At 60.5% G+C, this 13,480-nt stretch overlaps 1 protein-coding gene across 2 annotated transcripts in view; it reads left to right on the plus strand.

The window, feature by feature from the left end:
* The window catches only part of EVI5L (ecotropic viral integration site 5 like), a 30,326-nt gene extending 19,278 nt beyond the window's left edge, over positions 1-11,048 (plus strand). Inside the window, exons 11-20 of one of the 2 annotated variants that reach the window (XM_072787480.1) lie at positions 2,910-2,963; positions 3,918-3,950; positions 5,015-5,155; positions 6,793-6,921; positions 8,389-8,529; positions 8,611-8,766; positions 8,880-9,026; positions 9,106-9,201; positions 9,281-9,376; positions 9,531-11,048. In XM_072787480.1, the coding sequence (XP_072643581.1) occupies positions 2,910-2,963; positions 3,918-3,950; positions 5,015-5,155; positions 6,793-6,921; positions 8,389-8,529; positions 8,611-8,766; positions 8,880-9,026; positions 9,106-9,201; positions 9,281-9,376; positions 9,531-9,821 (1,284 nt within the window). In that variant the 3' untranslated portion in view covers positions 9,822-11,048. The remainder of the gene's footprint in view (positions 1-2,909; positions 2,964-3,917; positions 3,951-5,014; positions 5,156-6,792; positions 6,922-8,388; positions 8,530-8,610; positions 8,767-8,879; positions 9,027-9,105; positions 9,202-9,280; positions 9,377-9,530) is intronic. The other variant, XM_072787482.1, reaches the window with a different exon arrangement.
* The last annotated feature ends 2,432 nt before the right edge of the window (positions 11,049-13,480 follow it).

A 13,480-nucleotide genomic window follows, 5' to 3' on the forward strand; every position in this document is an offset into this window, starting at 1 on the left:
AGGAGAACCCTACAAGCCAGGGGTGCCTCAAGCCTCTTCAGCATTTGCTGTGCTGTTCAAATTATTTTTTTTAAGATTTTATTTTATTTATTCATGATAGACACACAGAGAGAGAGAGAGACAGAGAGAAGCAGGTTCCATGCTGGGAGCCGGATGTGGGACTTGATCCCAGGACTCCAGGATCATGCCCTGGGCCAAAGGCAGGTGCTAATCTGCTGAGCCACCCAGGGATCCCCCAAGTTATTTTTTTTTAAGATTTTTATTTATTTATTCATGAGAGACACAGAGAGAGAGGCAGAGACACAGACGGAGGGAGAAGCAGGCTCCATGCCCGGAGCCCAATGTGGGACTCAATCCTGGGTCTCCAGGATCACGTCCTGGGCCAAAGGCAGGCGCTAAACCGCTGAGCCACCCAGGTGTCCCAAATTATTATTATTTGTTTAATTTTGTTGCCATCACCACCATCAACGTCTCCACCTCCTTCAGAAAGGCAGAAGCAGAATCTAGATTATAATCCAGGTCACCTGCCACCCCTACCTGAAGGGGAAAGAGGGCATCAGTGTCCTGGTCCTGTTCAGAGGTTTTCCAGAAGTAGTTTTGTTTGCAAGTGTCCCCCTTTCTCAGAACAGTAGCTTGACTGATGCACCAGTCCAAATGTGTGCCTGTCTAGCTCATGCATAGTCATGGACCTGCACCCATCTGGTAACCATGAAGGCCCAGCAGACACTCTGACTACATGCCCTGCCTGGAAACTTCCCCAGAGAGGAGCCTAAGAGCCCACAGGCCTTAAAGGATCCAGGCATGGTCCTGCCCTTTGCTCTTTTGATTCTAGCCTGTTTCAAAATGTATCTGGAATTTGTTGGGGGTTTTTTGTTTTTGTTTTAAAGATTTATTTATCCATGAAAGACACAGAGAGAGAGGCAGAAGCAGGCTCCGTGCAGGGAGCCCAATGCAGGACTCGATCCCGGGACTCCGTGATCATGCCCTGGGCCAAAGGCAGGCGCTAAACCACCCAGGGAGCCACCCAGGGATCCCATGGAATTTGTTTTAATCAGGTGTGGTAAAGTGACAGACACGGAGACGACTCAGAGAGTGCCTCTGAAAGAAGAGTTTATTACAGTTCCCAAAAGAAGGTTGCATGCCCCACCATGCATGGCCACACGGGGAAGCACTAGGGTGGGTCAGGAGGCAGAGGGCAAGAGGGGGAAAGCGTGGGCCAGTGTAGGAAGGAATGGGCAAGGTAGGGTAGTCTGAGTTTGAGTTTAGGATTGGTTCCTCTGAATAATTTCAGGGAGCTGCAGGCGACAGGGTGGGTCCCTAGTTGTGCTTTAGGGCAGGGAGAACCTAGGGCTTGGCGTGTGCACGAGATAGGCAAGGTGGGTGGGTGTGGGCTCTGGATGGGCTGGTTTGCATGTGAAAGGCACCCTAGCCCGCAGGTTGTTTGCTGTCTCTAGGAATTAGCTAGTCCTGGGTGGGGCAGTCTCTCCATGTAGCTGGATGGCAAAGCCTCAAAAACACAGAAAAAAAAAAAAAAAAAAACACCCAACCTGATGTATACCCAGACCCCATAGCCCCATAGTTCTCTGCTCATTCCTGGTCTCAGTTTCCCTTTGGAGAAAGCAGGAGGGAGGGGCGTTATTAGTTGGGCACATCCAACTCCTCAAGGATCTCCATGCTTGATCGAGGCCAGAGATAGGGCTGAGCAATCCAGGGGGCAGGAGTGAGGATCTGGACTCCGATTCCAGATGTGGGGCAGAGACTTGGCCCTGAAAGAGCTCTAACCCAGGCCAACTGAGGGGGGCTCAGACAAGACACTGGCCCCCCTCTGACTCAGTTTCCCCACGCATGACATCAGTGAATGACTATCAATCACACCCGTGTCCTGCAAGTGTTCTGGGTGTTTCCATCACCTTCTCCCTGGAGGAAATCAGAAAAAATGCTCTTTGTGATCCCAAGGGAGGCAGGGTCCTCACTAGTAATGGATGAGGTCTTGGGGTTTCAGGAGAATGCAGGATCTGGTTGGTGTTCATTCAGCACACACTTAGGATCTAATTATTTATACCTACTTTTTTTTTTTTTAATTTACTTATTCATGAGAGACAGTGAGAGAAGCAGAGACACAGGCAGAGGGAGAAGCAGGCTCCACGGAGGGAGCCTGGTGTGGGACTCAATCCCAGGACTCCAGGATCACGCCCTGGGCTGAAGGCAGGCACTTAAGGGCTGAGCCACCCAGGCGTCCCCTGTACCTACTTCTTAACGGGTGCCTAGGTAGAGACTAAGATGCAAGCTGTATATAAACCTCACCTGCTTCCCAAAGGCCACGGGGAACTTAAAACCACAAATATCTCACCCAAATCCATCATCGGCGCAGGAGAGAAGGTAAAAAGCAAAGCAAGCTGCCTCCAGAACCCCAGCTGGAGGGAAGTAACAGCTTCTGAGTACAGGTGCCTTTCAGCGGTTCGCAGATATACAGCTGTCCAGCTGAAGAAAGCACGTGCGTTCAGCAAGACCCCCCTGCCCTGGACTGCAAGCAAAGCAGTGAGGGGTGGGAACAGGCTGAGAGGAAGGCCAGCCCTTGGGGTCGGTGTCCTATTGGCCTCTGACAGGCCCAAGCAGACTCCCCAGGAAGGCAAGGGTGCCGACTGCTGACCCCTGACGCACAGTGCATACCCGTGAAGGTGATCACATTATTTTAAGTGAACTAAGTTTTGTCAACAAAAAAACAAAAAACGAATGGGCCCTGCTGAGCAGGAATTGGCCCAGACTGTTTTCTGGGATCACTGACCTAGAACATTTGATGATGGCTCCGTCTTGCCTGGAGGCAGCCTGGCCCTTAAGGGGACAGATCTCTGTGTGTATGGGGCTGGGACTGGGGTTCTGACACATTCCCCCACCCTCTCCCCACATAGAGGCTTCGGACGGAGAACCGGCTCCTGAAACAACGGATTGAGACCCTGGAGAAGGTGAGGAGCGTGGCCACCAGCCTGTGGCACCAACTCCTCCAGGCCCACTGCAGGACCCAGCAGCCAGAGGGCCAGCCAGCCCCCTGCCCGGGTCCAAGCCCCACCCTGAAACAGCGGGCCCTGAGGCGCATGGTGTAAATCCCATGGGGCCCCACCATGAGCCCCACTGAGATTTGGGATGCCATATTACCAGGGGTCAGAGGGCAGCATTGCTTCGGGTTGGGTGTGAAATTATAACCCAGTTAACAGCAAACACGGGTCCCTCCTGGGCTGCCTGCATCGGGGGCACGGAGGCAGAAATGCTGCTTTGACTGAGGTACCCCAAATTAAGCAACAGGCTCCCAACCCTGTAACTTGGAGGCCTCACCCTCAAACGAAGAGGAAAAGTAGAAGGGCGCCTTGCCACCAGCGCCGTGATGGGGTGCCACAACCTTGACCCTGGCCCCCAACCTGTTTTTAGAGATGAGTAAAAGCGGGGGGGGGGACACTTCCCACTCTTCTCCCACTCTCCCTTGGCCCCCCACTGCCCCCAGGGAATAGTCATGTGCACGACTGTGCTGCCCTTGTGCCAAAGCCTCGATGCTTACTCAGACTCCAAGTTAGGATACTTCCACCTGGCCCGGCGCTGCCACCCCATCCCTCAGCCCCGGGGATGGCACCTCCTCACGCCTGTGCTGAGTGTGCCGGGCCCTGGAGGGGGCACCGCGGGCACCCCACTCCCCACCCGCACACAGATCCCTCTCCAGGACGGAGCTAGCTCTGGCTTTGCTCTTCCTCCGGGTCCTTCTCCTGCTGGTTCTTTGGTTCTCTGGTCTCACTCCTCTCTCCCCTGCTTCTAGAGATAGTCCACTGCGTTAGTGACAAGTGGTTCTTGTCTGTCTCTCCCCCTCTCCTGTCCCTGCGCCTTCCGCTCTGCCTCCTCCCCCTGTCGCTCGGAACCCCTCCGCCGGGTAGGAGAGCGCTGCTCTGGCTGATAGGTTAATCCAGGTACTGTAGCTTTTCATCCCCTCTCCCGTGTCCCTCCTGGTCCCTGCACACGACAGCCAGGACCCGCCTCTTCCTTGGCCTCTGCCATCCTGGGGGCAGAAGGGGGCAGGCCTGGCACCATGCATGGGGGTGGCTGGGGACTGCTTCTCAGGGGAGACACAAGTTTCCCTGGGGGAGGGGGGGTGGAGAGGGTGTATGTGTGAAAGCATGGTGTGTGTGGGTAAGTGTGAGTGTTTGTCCACACATGTGGACAAAAGTTTCCTCCCTCTGGGGGACACAGTTGGGGACCCTGAGGCTATATCAGCCATAGGCCCTGGTGTGTGCACTGCGCTGAGCCTCCCTACCACACACACACACACACACACACACACACACCACCCCTTCTGGCCCCTCACGCTCCTTTCTGCTCCTACCTGCAAGGCCTGCCATCTTCTCTCACCTGCTTCTGCTGCTGCCTCATCTGAATGGCTTTATCTGGAAGCTTCTGCTCGCCACCTGGTGGCTCCGAGCCTGGAATGGGGGGACCCGAATTGGGTGGGTTGAGGAGATGGGGCTGGAGGGTCTCAGCCCGGGTAGATGGAGACCCCAGGATTCAGGACTAGAGAAGGTTCTGGGAGAGCTGTGCTCCACCTCCCAAACCTGCCCTGATAGGCCAGTCCTGAGTCCCTGGGCCTTCGTGGCCTCCAGACCCCCCGCATCACCAGCGAAGCCCGGTGTCTGCTGTGCCTTGACCCTAAATAAGGGTTGTTTCTCCTCACCTGGGACAGGGGCTGAGAGCCAGGAGCTGGCAGGGGAAGGAGCTGTTACAGCCCCATTCTCTGTTTAAGCCCCACTGAAGCCTGGGCTTGGGGCAGGTCTGTTCCTTCAGGCTCCTCCCCGTGTCCAGTTCCTGCCTGCCCCCACCCACGTGCCCAGACCCGGTGGGGCGCCCCATCCCAGGCTCTGAGTGTGGGCAGCCTCACCCCTCTCCCATCCCACATCGGCCCTCTCGGGGCTTCCCCCCCTCGAGGTGGGCTGGAGGCAGGGCCCAGAGGGTCACAGCCTCCTGTCCTCACTATGCCCAGGGGCAGGTGACGCGGGCACAGGAGGCCGAGGAGAACTATGTCATCAAGCGGGAGCTGGCAGTGGTGCGGCAGCAGTGTAGCTCCGCAGCCGAGGACCTGCAGAAGGCCCAGAGCACCATCAGGCAGCTCCAGGAGCAGCAGGTACCAGGCCAGGTGGACGGGGCTGTGCCCCACACCACAGCTCACCACCTACCCCAGGTGACATGGGGAGGGGAGTAAGGGAAGAGAAACCCAGAGGGAGTACAGATTCTCCCCCAGCCCCACACCCAAGTTGGGGAATCCTGTGGTTTCCATATCTCACCAGGCGGTGAGGGGTCTGGCCTGCCACACTGAGAACAAGGCAGCCTGGGACCCTGACTTCACTTGCAGGGCCCTCTCCCTCAGCTGATGTGGCTCTGATTTCTTTTTTTTTAAGATTTTATTTTTTAAATTTTTATTTATTTATGATAGTCACAGAGAGAGAGAGAGAGAGAGGCAGAGACATAGGCAGAGGGAGAAGCAGGCTCCATGCACCAGGAGCCCGACGTGGGATTCGATCCTGGGTCTCCAGGATCGCGCCCTGGGCCAAAGGCAGGCGCCAAACCACTGCGCCACCCAGGGATCCCATGGCTCTGATTTCTTACGGGGGCCCTGCAGGGTCCCCAAGATCAGAAGGGCTGTCAGGCTTCCCCCAGGGCCCAGCCATACAGTTGGGGGCTAGGATGAGAGACGGAGGAGGGGGTTCCCTGCTCCAGAGCCCAGCACTTTGCCCTCGGGAGAGGGTCTGGTCTGTGCCCACCACTCTGAGCTGGCAGGGGGGGTGAGGGGGCAGCCCAAGTTCTGTTGTGGAGTCATGAACTCCGAATCTGTGGTGGGAAGGCCCTTGGGCCAGAGAGCACTGTGAAGAGTCTGCTTCTCCAGGAGGTGGCTTTTAGGATTTTCCTTCAGCTATACCCAGGCCACCTTCCTTATCTGATGACCTGCCAGCAGCACTGTAGCCCTGGCGGCAGCATGGCCAATGGGGAAACCAAGGCTGGGCTCATCCCAACCTTGGCATGATGCCATCTTTCAGGCCAGGGAGACATTCACCTGCTACCCCCAAGCTCCAGCCTTTAGGGGCTTCCCTCACCCACAGCCAGGTCTTCATTGTTGAGCTTGGGCCCCATCTATCCACCCCCCAGACCCTCAAGTGGGGTACCTGTGAAAAGCCTTGTGAGTACTGCACGAGAGTGATCCTAGCAAACTCTTTCTCCATCTCTTCCTGCTTTGAAATGGGGGAGTGGTGAGAGGAGGAAGGTGGAGAAAGAGGGGCGGGAGTCCCATAGCCCTGAGCCCCACCCTGCACCCACGCTCCCTTTATGGTTAGGCACTGACCACAGAGCAGGAAGGGTGACTGGAGAACCCCTCCTCCACCCCCACCCCAACAATCCTGAGAACTGGCCACTGGCATCCCTCAGGGCAGCCTGAGGCCATGGAAAGACCCCTTCAGAAGGTCCCCTCGTTGTGGCTTTCCCAGGAAAGAGGCTAAGCCAGGACAGCTACACCCCTAGGCACAGAGCATCAGAACCCCCATGATGGTGTTCAGCTTTCTCTCCACATGGGCAGAAGGCACAGGACAGGAATCCAGGGTTTCTGCTCACCCCTACCCCATCTCTACCCATAGCCTGAGCCCCTCTGCCAGCCCAGTGGCTTTGAGGAGGCAGGGGTGCCAAGGCCTGGGCCTACAGCCAGCTGGCAGGAAGGCTTTCTGCCCTCCAGCTGCAGCCTGGGGCCCAACACAGCCCTCTGCCTGCCCCCAGGACAACCCGCGCCTCACTGAGGACTTTGTGGCCCACCTGGAGACTGAGCTGGAGCAGTCGAGGCTGCGGGAGACCGAGACGCTGGGGGCCCTTCGGGAGATGCAGGACAAGGTTCTAGACATGGAGAAGGTGCGACTGGGCGGGCAAGCGGGCAGGTGTTCAGGGAACCACAGAGAAGGGGAAGTGAAGGTATTGGGTGCACTTTGGGAAGCATGCGACCAGGCCCTGTCAAGAAGAGGTGACCAGGCCAACCAGCAGGGCTTGTCAGACGCCAGCCCCCCACCTCCCACCCCCGCCTTGGCAGTCTCCGAGGAACCTGGGGAACTTCCCTAACCCACTGGCTCCCCACTTCCTCCCCCATGGTCACCACACAAGGTTCTGGGCCTGTGGGAAGTTGGCCCCTCACCCCAGACCCTCCCAAGCACCGGAGGTGTACACACATGTCAGGGCACACAAAGCAGATCAACTCCTCAAGGGGCATGCCTGCCTTTGGGCATCAGGCCCAGGGCCAGCAGTGCGGTGGCTTTCATGGGCTTCATGGACAGACGGTCCCACCTGTGTCTCCCACAGGCCCTGGGCACCAGGATGGAGGTGGGAGGGAGGCCAAGGCTCTCCTCTTCCCCACCCCCATGGCGATACCACCCAGGGGGTGGACTGACACCACCCTCTCCTGCCTGCTGCCCTGAAAGGGGCCCCAAACTGCCTGGGCCCTTCTCAACGGCTGTCACCGAACTCCATATGGACTCAGCTCCCACAAAGCCACGGGAAAGAGAGGTGCCCAGCCAGCAGAGGGCAGCAGGACCCACTCACACAAGGCAGGAGCCAGGCCCCGCCTCCCTCAAGGTGGCACTATTTGAGGTGTCCTTCCAGGTGGGGTGTCTCTGCCCCATCCATGGGCTTCTCAGTCCCCATCAGCCGGCCCAGAGCTGGGCTTCCCTCCCACCTCCCTCCACATCAGAGGGAAATGTGCACCAGGAGATCTTGCCAGCCCCACCCTCACCCTCAAACCTAGGGGTCAGTGGGGACTTCCAGCAGCAAGCTGAATTTTGATCCAAGAGACTGGAGCACAAATCCTTCATCACTGGGCCCCGGCCTAAGCTGCCCCTCCACCTGTTTCAGGGATAGGGGCTGCCTAGACTGGTCTGGGGGGGTGAGGAGCAGGGACAGGGAGCTGCAACCCTCTCAGCTGCTGCTAAGACAGGTCCCAGGTCTGATCATGGGTCCCAGGGGACAGACCTCAGATCCCCAGGTGGGGAAGAACCTGTCCTTGCCCGGCCTGCCTGGTGTAATTAGCAGTAACATTTCAGGAGGACACTCGCATTAGGGGGTCACCCTGAGACAGTCCAGTGAGAGCAGGTGCCCTTCTTTACACCCATTTTGCAGGCAGAATTTCTGAGGATCTGTCCCCAGGGCCACATGGGTGAGGTCTGCTCCGCATAGGCCACCTGCCCAGTGTATCCTGGGGTCCTGGGGCACCCTCTCTGGGCGGGGCTGCCCGCGGTGGAGCTCAGAGGAACCGTTGCGCCGTCGGGGGCGTGTCTTGATCCTGCAGCCAGGGCTGCCTCCGCGGGGCTCTGACCACCTCTCCTCCCCCAGAGGAACAGCTCGCTGCCGGATGAGAACAACGTGGCTCGGCTGCAGGAGGAGCTGAAGGCACTCAAGGTGCGGGAGGGCGAGGCCGTGGCCTCCGCGCGGGAGCTGAAGCTGCAGCTGCAGGAGCTCTCCGACACCTGGCAGGTGAGGGCCCTAGCCGGATGCACACTGAGGCGGCCCTGGCGACCCTCGGGGCTAAGACGGACCGCCCGCCTCTCCTCCCAGGCCCACCTGTCCCGCGGGGGCCGCTGGAAGGAGTCCCCCCGGAAGCTGGTCCTGGGCGAGCTGCAGGACGAGCTGATGAGTGTGCGTCTGCGCGAGGCCCAGGCTCTGGCCGAGGGTCGCGAGCTGCGGCAGCGCGTGGTGGAACTCGAGACGCAGGTGGGCCGGAGCGCCCGCGCCCTCTCCGGGGTGGGGTCGGGTGGGGGTGCCGGCGGCCGGGGCGGTGGCTAGCCCGTGACCCCTGCCCCCTCCCCCGCCACGCTCGCCCCCAGGACCACATCCACCGCAACCTGCTGAACCGCGTGGAGGCCGAGCGCGCGGCGCTGCAGGAGAAGCTGCAGTACCTGGCGGCGCAGAACAAGGGGTTGCAGACGCAGCTCAGCGAAAGCCGCCGCAAGCAGGCCGAGGCCGAGTGCAAGGTGCGTCCCCGCCCGCCGCCCCGGCCCGGCCCTCGCCCCGCCGCGCCCCTTGACCCGCCCTCGCCCCCTCTGCCCCCAGAGCAAGGAGGAGGTGATGGCCGTGCGCCTGCGGGAGGCGGACAGCATGGCTGCGGTGGCCGAGATGCGGCAGCGCATCGCCGAGCTGGAGATCCAGGTGAGCGGCGGGCCGGGGCGGGGGACGGGCCCCGGGGCGGGCCCTGCCCTGACCCCCCGTGACCTGGCCCGCCCCGCAGAGGGAGGAGGGCCGCATCCAGGGCCAACTGAACCACTCGGACTCGTCGCAGTACATCCGCGAGCTCAAGGACCAGATCGAGGAGCTGAAGGCCGAGGTGAGCGCAGGGCCGCCCCGGCCGGCGCGGGAGGGGCTCAGGGCCCGCCGTGTCCTCCCCGAGGGAGAGCGGGCGGGGAGGAGCGGCCGGCGGCGGGGTCCGCGTCCGAGGGGGCGGCGGCGCACGCCTTCAGCGCGCCGGTTCCCCGCCCCAGGTGCGGCTGTTGAAGGGCCCGCCGCCCTTCGAGGACCCGCTGGCCTTCGACGGGCTGGGCCTGGCGCGGCACCTGGATGAGGACTCGCTGCCGTCGTCGGACGAGGAGCTGCTCGGTGTGGGCGTGGGCGTGGGCGTGGGCGCGGCGCTGCAGGACGCGCTCTACCCGCTGTCCCCGCGCGACGCGCGCTTCTTTCGCCGTCTCGAGCGGCCGGCCAAGGACAGCGAGGGCAGCTCAGACAGCGACGCCGACGAGCTGGCCGCGCCCTATAGCCAGGGCCTGGACAACTGAGGCCGAGCCCGGCGTGCCGGAGCCAGGGGCCACGGGCCACCGCCCGCTCCTCCGCAGGTGGCCGCCCCTGATGAACTCCACGCCCTCCGCGGTCCCGCCCACCTGAGGGCTAGGCCCAGAGCAGCGGGGCGCAGAGGATAGGGCAGCGGTCTGAGGATCCTCAGGGTCCCCCCGGCAGGCCCACTCTCCCCAGCAGTGTTTACCCATCTTGGTCTGTACCCCTCCGGGCCAGGTTCCCTGGAGGGTCTGCCCCTCTTAACAGCCAGGGCAGGGGACGACCCAGAGGTCCCAGGACTGGATGAGCAGAAAGCTCCTCCTCCCAGCAGTCCCCCTTCTGGGACAAGGGTGGCCCTGCTGGGAAGGGCCCAGGAGCTAAAGGAGGCCTAAGGAAGAAGGGGCAGCTCTGGGCTAGACGTTACCACCCCCACGATGTCCCTGGGGACCCTTGGTGGCTGGGCACAGATGGCCAGGCTGGGCTTTCCTGCCTGGTGCAGGCTTCATGGCCCCTGCAGCAGAAACCAAAGTCCCCCCTACTGTATGCAGGGCCACCTGGGGTGTGAGTGGACAGCGGGAACCGGCCCAGGCCTGGGCAGTCTGTCCCTGCTTCTTGGGGGCCAGAGCAGCTGCAAGGAAGTGAAGAGACCCCCTCTCCCCAGCGCCCTACATCTTCCTTCGTGAGACACTCCCATCGCCTTGTCTTGGCCAATGATGGAGGGGCTCCCCCACCCAAGCTAGCCTGCTCTCTAAGGGGTCCCCAGCCTCCTTGTCCCTCCCTTCCCTGTGTCCCCAGCCCCACCCTCTGGCCAAGGCCAGGCCTCAGGGGAGGAGCCTTCCCAGTGGAGTTACCTCCCCTCAGCTGCTCATGGTGGTCCCGTGGTCTCTGCAGAGGCAGAGCTGAGAACGGTGCCAAAGTCCAACGATGCCCCCAGCCCCTTGCCCCCAGGGCCTTGTGACCCTTGGGCCTGACCCTGTCGGTGCTCCTGGAGCCTGGAGCAGCATCAAAAGCAATCTCCCTGGCGCTTCCTGGGGTGGGGATCCATGCTCAGTTACCCCTTTCCGGTCGCCCACCCCTCAGTGTTACAAAGCCTGGGGACCAGGGTGGGCATCTGAGGGGCTCTCCCATGGGCCCCCCACACTGCCCACCACCATTTTGCACACTGCCTGTTCACACTCCACATGTCGCCCAGGCGGGAAAGATGGAAAATAAAGTGTATTTACACAGTCACAGACAGGCCTTGGGGGAACTGCAAGCTGCTCTGAGTCCCAAGGTCCTTGTCCTGAAAAGCAGCCCAAAGGGGGAACAGATTGTCCTTGCCTGTGGGAGCTTCCACAGTCTAAGAAAATCAGAGGTAGGGGGCCCAGCAGACCCTCAGGGATACCAAAGAGACTGCCCAGTTTGGGGGAAAGGGGTAGCATGGGAGAAAAAAGGGCACTGGCTGGTTTGATGTGAACAAATGTTGGGGCTTGGGGGAGACAGTCTTGGGGGACAGGTCGCAGAGGACTTCGGATGTCTGACTGACAGCTGGACCCTTTGGTGTGCCAATTTTCAAAAGGGTGGCTCTGGAGAAGGTGAGAGTGGGGAGGTATTGGGTGGGGGGCATGATTTTCCACCTGGGCAATTTAGCTTGTGTCTCCCCTCAGAGACACGGAGAATGTGGGGTCCCAGGACTCCAGGAAGATATGAGATCTGGTTGCTGTTCATACAGCACACACTTCCCGAGGCCTTTGGGGTGCTCTGCCCTGTGCCTGGCCCTGAGGGGTCCCCAGGGTAGTGGAGACAAACAATGGGGTGGGGCTGCGGGCTGAGCCTGCCTACTAGTGGGGTAAGTGCCCAAAAGAATCAAGGAAGGGTTCCTGGAAGGTGAGGTGGAAGGTGGAGTCATCTCCAAAGGCAAAAGCAAAAAGCAAGGTCAGCAGGAGGCACATGATGTCATTGAAGAAGGAACAGGAGAGAGTGGACGTGGCCAGACTGAGAATCGGCTTCTCAGGAGCCAGAATCTGTGCTTTGAACTGAGGGCACTGGGGAGCCATGGAGGGCTCAGGTGGCAGAGGGGGCACCATCAGACAGATCACAGTGTTGGGGGGTCAGTCAGGCGGCCAGGGTGGAACCCAAACAGCTGGGCAGGAGGGACAGTGAGTTTGGGCTCCTCTGGGGGAAGGAGGCCCACAGAGGTGGAGCCCTTTGTGGGGTTCCTCATGGAGCTGAGGCAGAGTAGGGGGGGGCAGTGACAGGGATAAAGGAGGGCTTCCCAGGGGGAGAATCTTAATTGGGTTCAGGCAGATGCTGGCCAGGCCCTGCCTTGTCTACCCAAAGTGCCCCCACTCACAATGGCCTGACACCTGCCAAGCAGCAAGGTGTGACACTGGTTACGCACCAGGATGGCCAAGCCTCATGCACTGACCCATCACCCCATACTGAGGTGTCCCCACACCATTCCCAACATACAGTTTTAACACTGAGACCCCCAACCCTTGCTATCTGTCCTGCTCCCACAGGGTAATTCTACACCAGCTGTTCCCCAGAATGGGGCAAGGCCCTGGGGGAAATGTCCAAGGTTCTGCTCTCCTCCATCTCAGGGGCTGGTCTGGATGCCCTGGCTGCCCAGCAGGTCAGGATTCAGCCCCTAGCATCTGAAAACAAGGACACCTGGCTCCTTGCAGGGCCCAGCTAGAAAGAGGATCTAGTCCCCCCCACCCCCACTCCATACACATTGGCCCCAGGGGTGTAGGTGCACCATCCCACTTGGAGAAGGTTGATTTTCTCCTAGGACTCTAGGCTAACATCAGGGGTGAGGACAGGCAGGACTTGGTCTGACAGGAACGAGGTTATAGGGTGGACTACAGGGTATGGGTCTAGGGGCAGAGACAGGGCTGAGGTCCGCCGCTCTGTGCTTTTACCTGCCCTGTTTGTAGTTCCAACCTGGCTCCTGTGGTCGTTCTTACTGTGAGGCAGGAGACCCTCAGGGAGGAAAGGCCCCGGGGTTGCATTTTTGGCAGCAGACACTGGGAAGGGCCAGGGTGGGGCTAGAAGGGTCCAGGGTCAGAGTGACCCAGGGGGGAGAGGAAGGACAAGGAATTCTAATAAGACAGACTGGCTTTGCTGAAGGCACCTGCTGTGGGCACAGGCCAGGATGCCTGGCTGGAGGGGCTTGAGGAGGGCAACCTGAGATGGAGGGAGGGGTGAGGCCCATGGCTTGGGAGGCACAAAGGGGCTTGGTGAGGCCACCTGGATGGAGAGGGAGGAGCAATGTGAGGACCTAACCTCGGGACACACACACGGAATCCTTGGTGGGGCCTCATCCGGGAGGACCCTGTACCCTTCACCAGGTCTTCCTGGGCCCAACTGTAGACCTACCTTCTGCACTGGAGTCCCCCCCAGTGAACGAAGCGCACTGCACCCAGGGTTGGGTTGGGAGGGCACAGGAGGGAGCCGAGATCGCCCTCAGGTCCTCAGCGGCCCGCCCCGTCCCTTGCGTACTCCGGGTGTGCAGGGAAAGGGGGGCGCGCACTGTGAGGAGGGGGCCGCAGGAAGGGTCGCCCTGCCCCGGCCCTGGACCTGAGCGAGCCCTTCCCACTCGTCTCCCCCCCTCCCCGCAAGAGGTGCCGGCTCCCTTCGGGGAGTGTAGAAGACTTCTCCGTCGTTCAACCACGCCGGGCAC

Source organism: Canis lupus, chromosome 19, assembly GCF_048164855.1.
Source record: "Canis lupus baileyi chromosome 19, mCanLup2.hap1, whole genome shotgun sequence".
Taxonomy (NCBI): domain Eukaryota; kingdom Metazoa; phylum Chordata; class Mammalia; order Carnivora; family Canidae; genus Canis; species Canis lupus.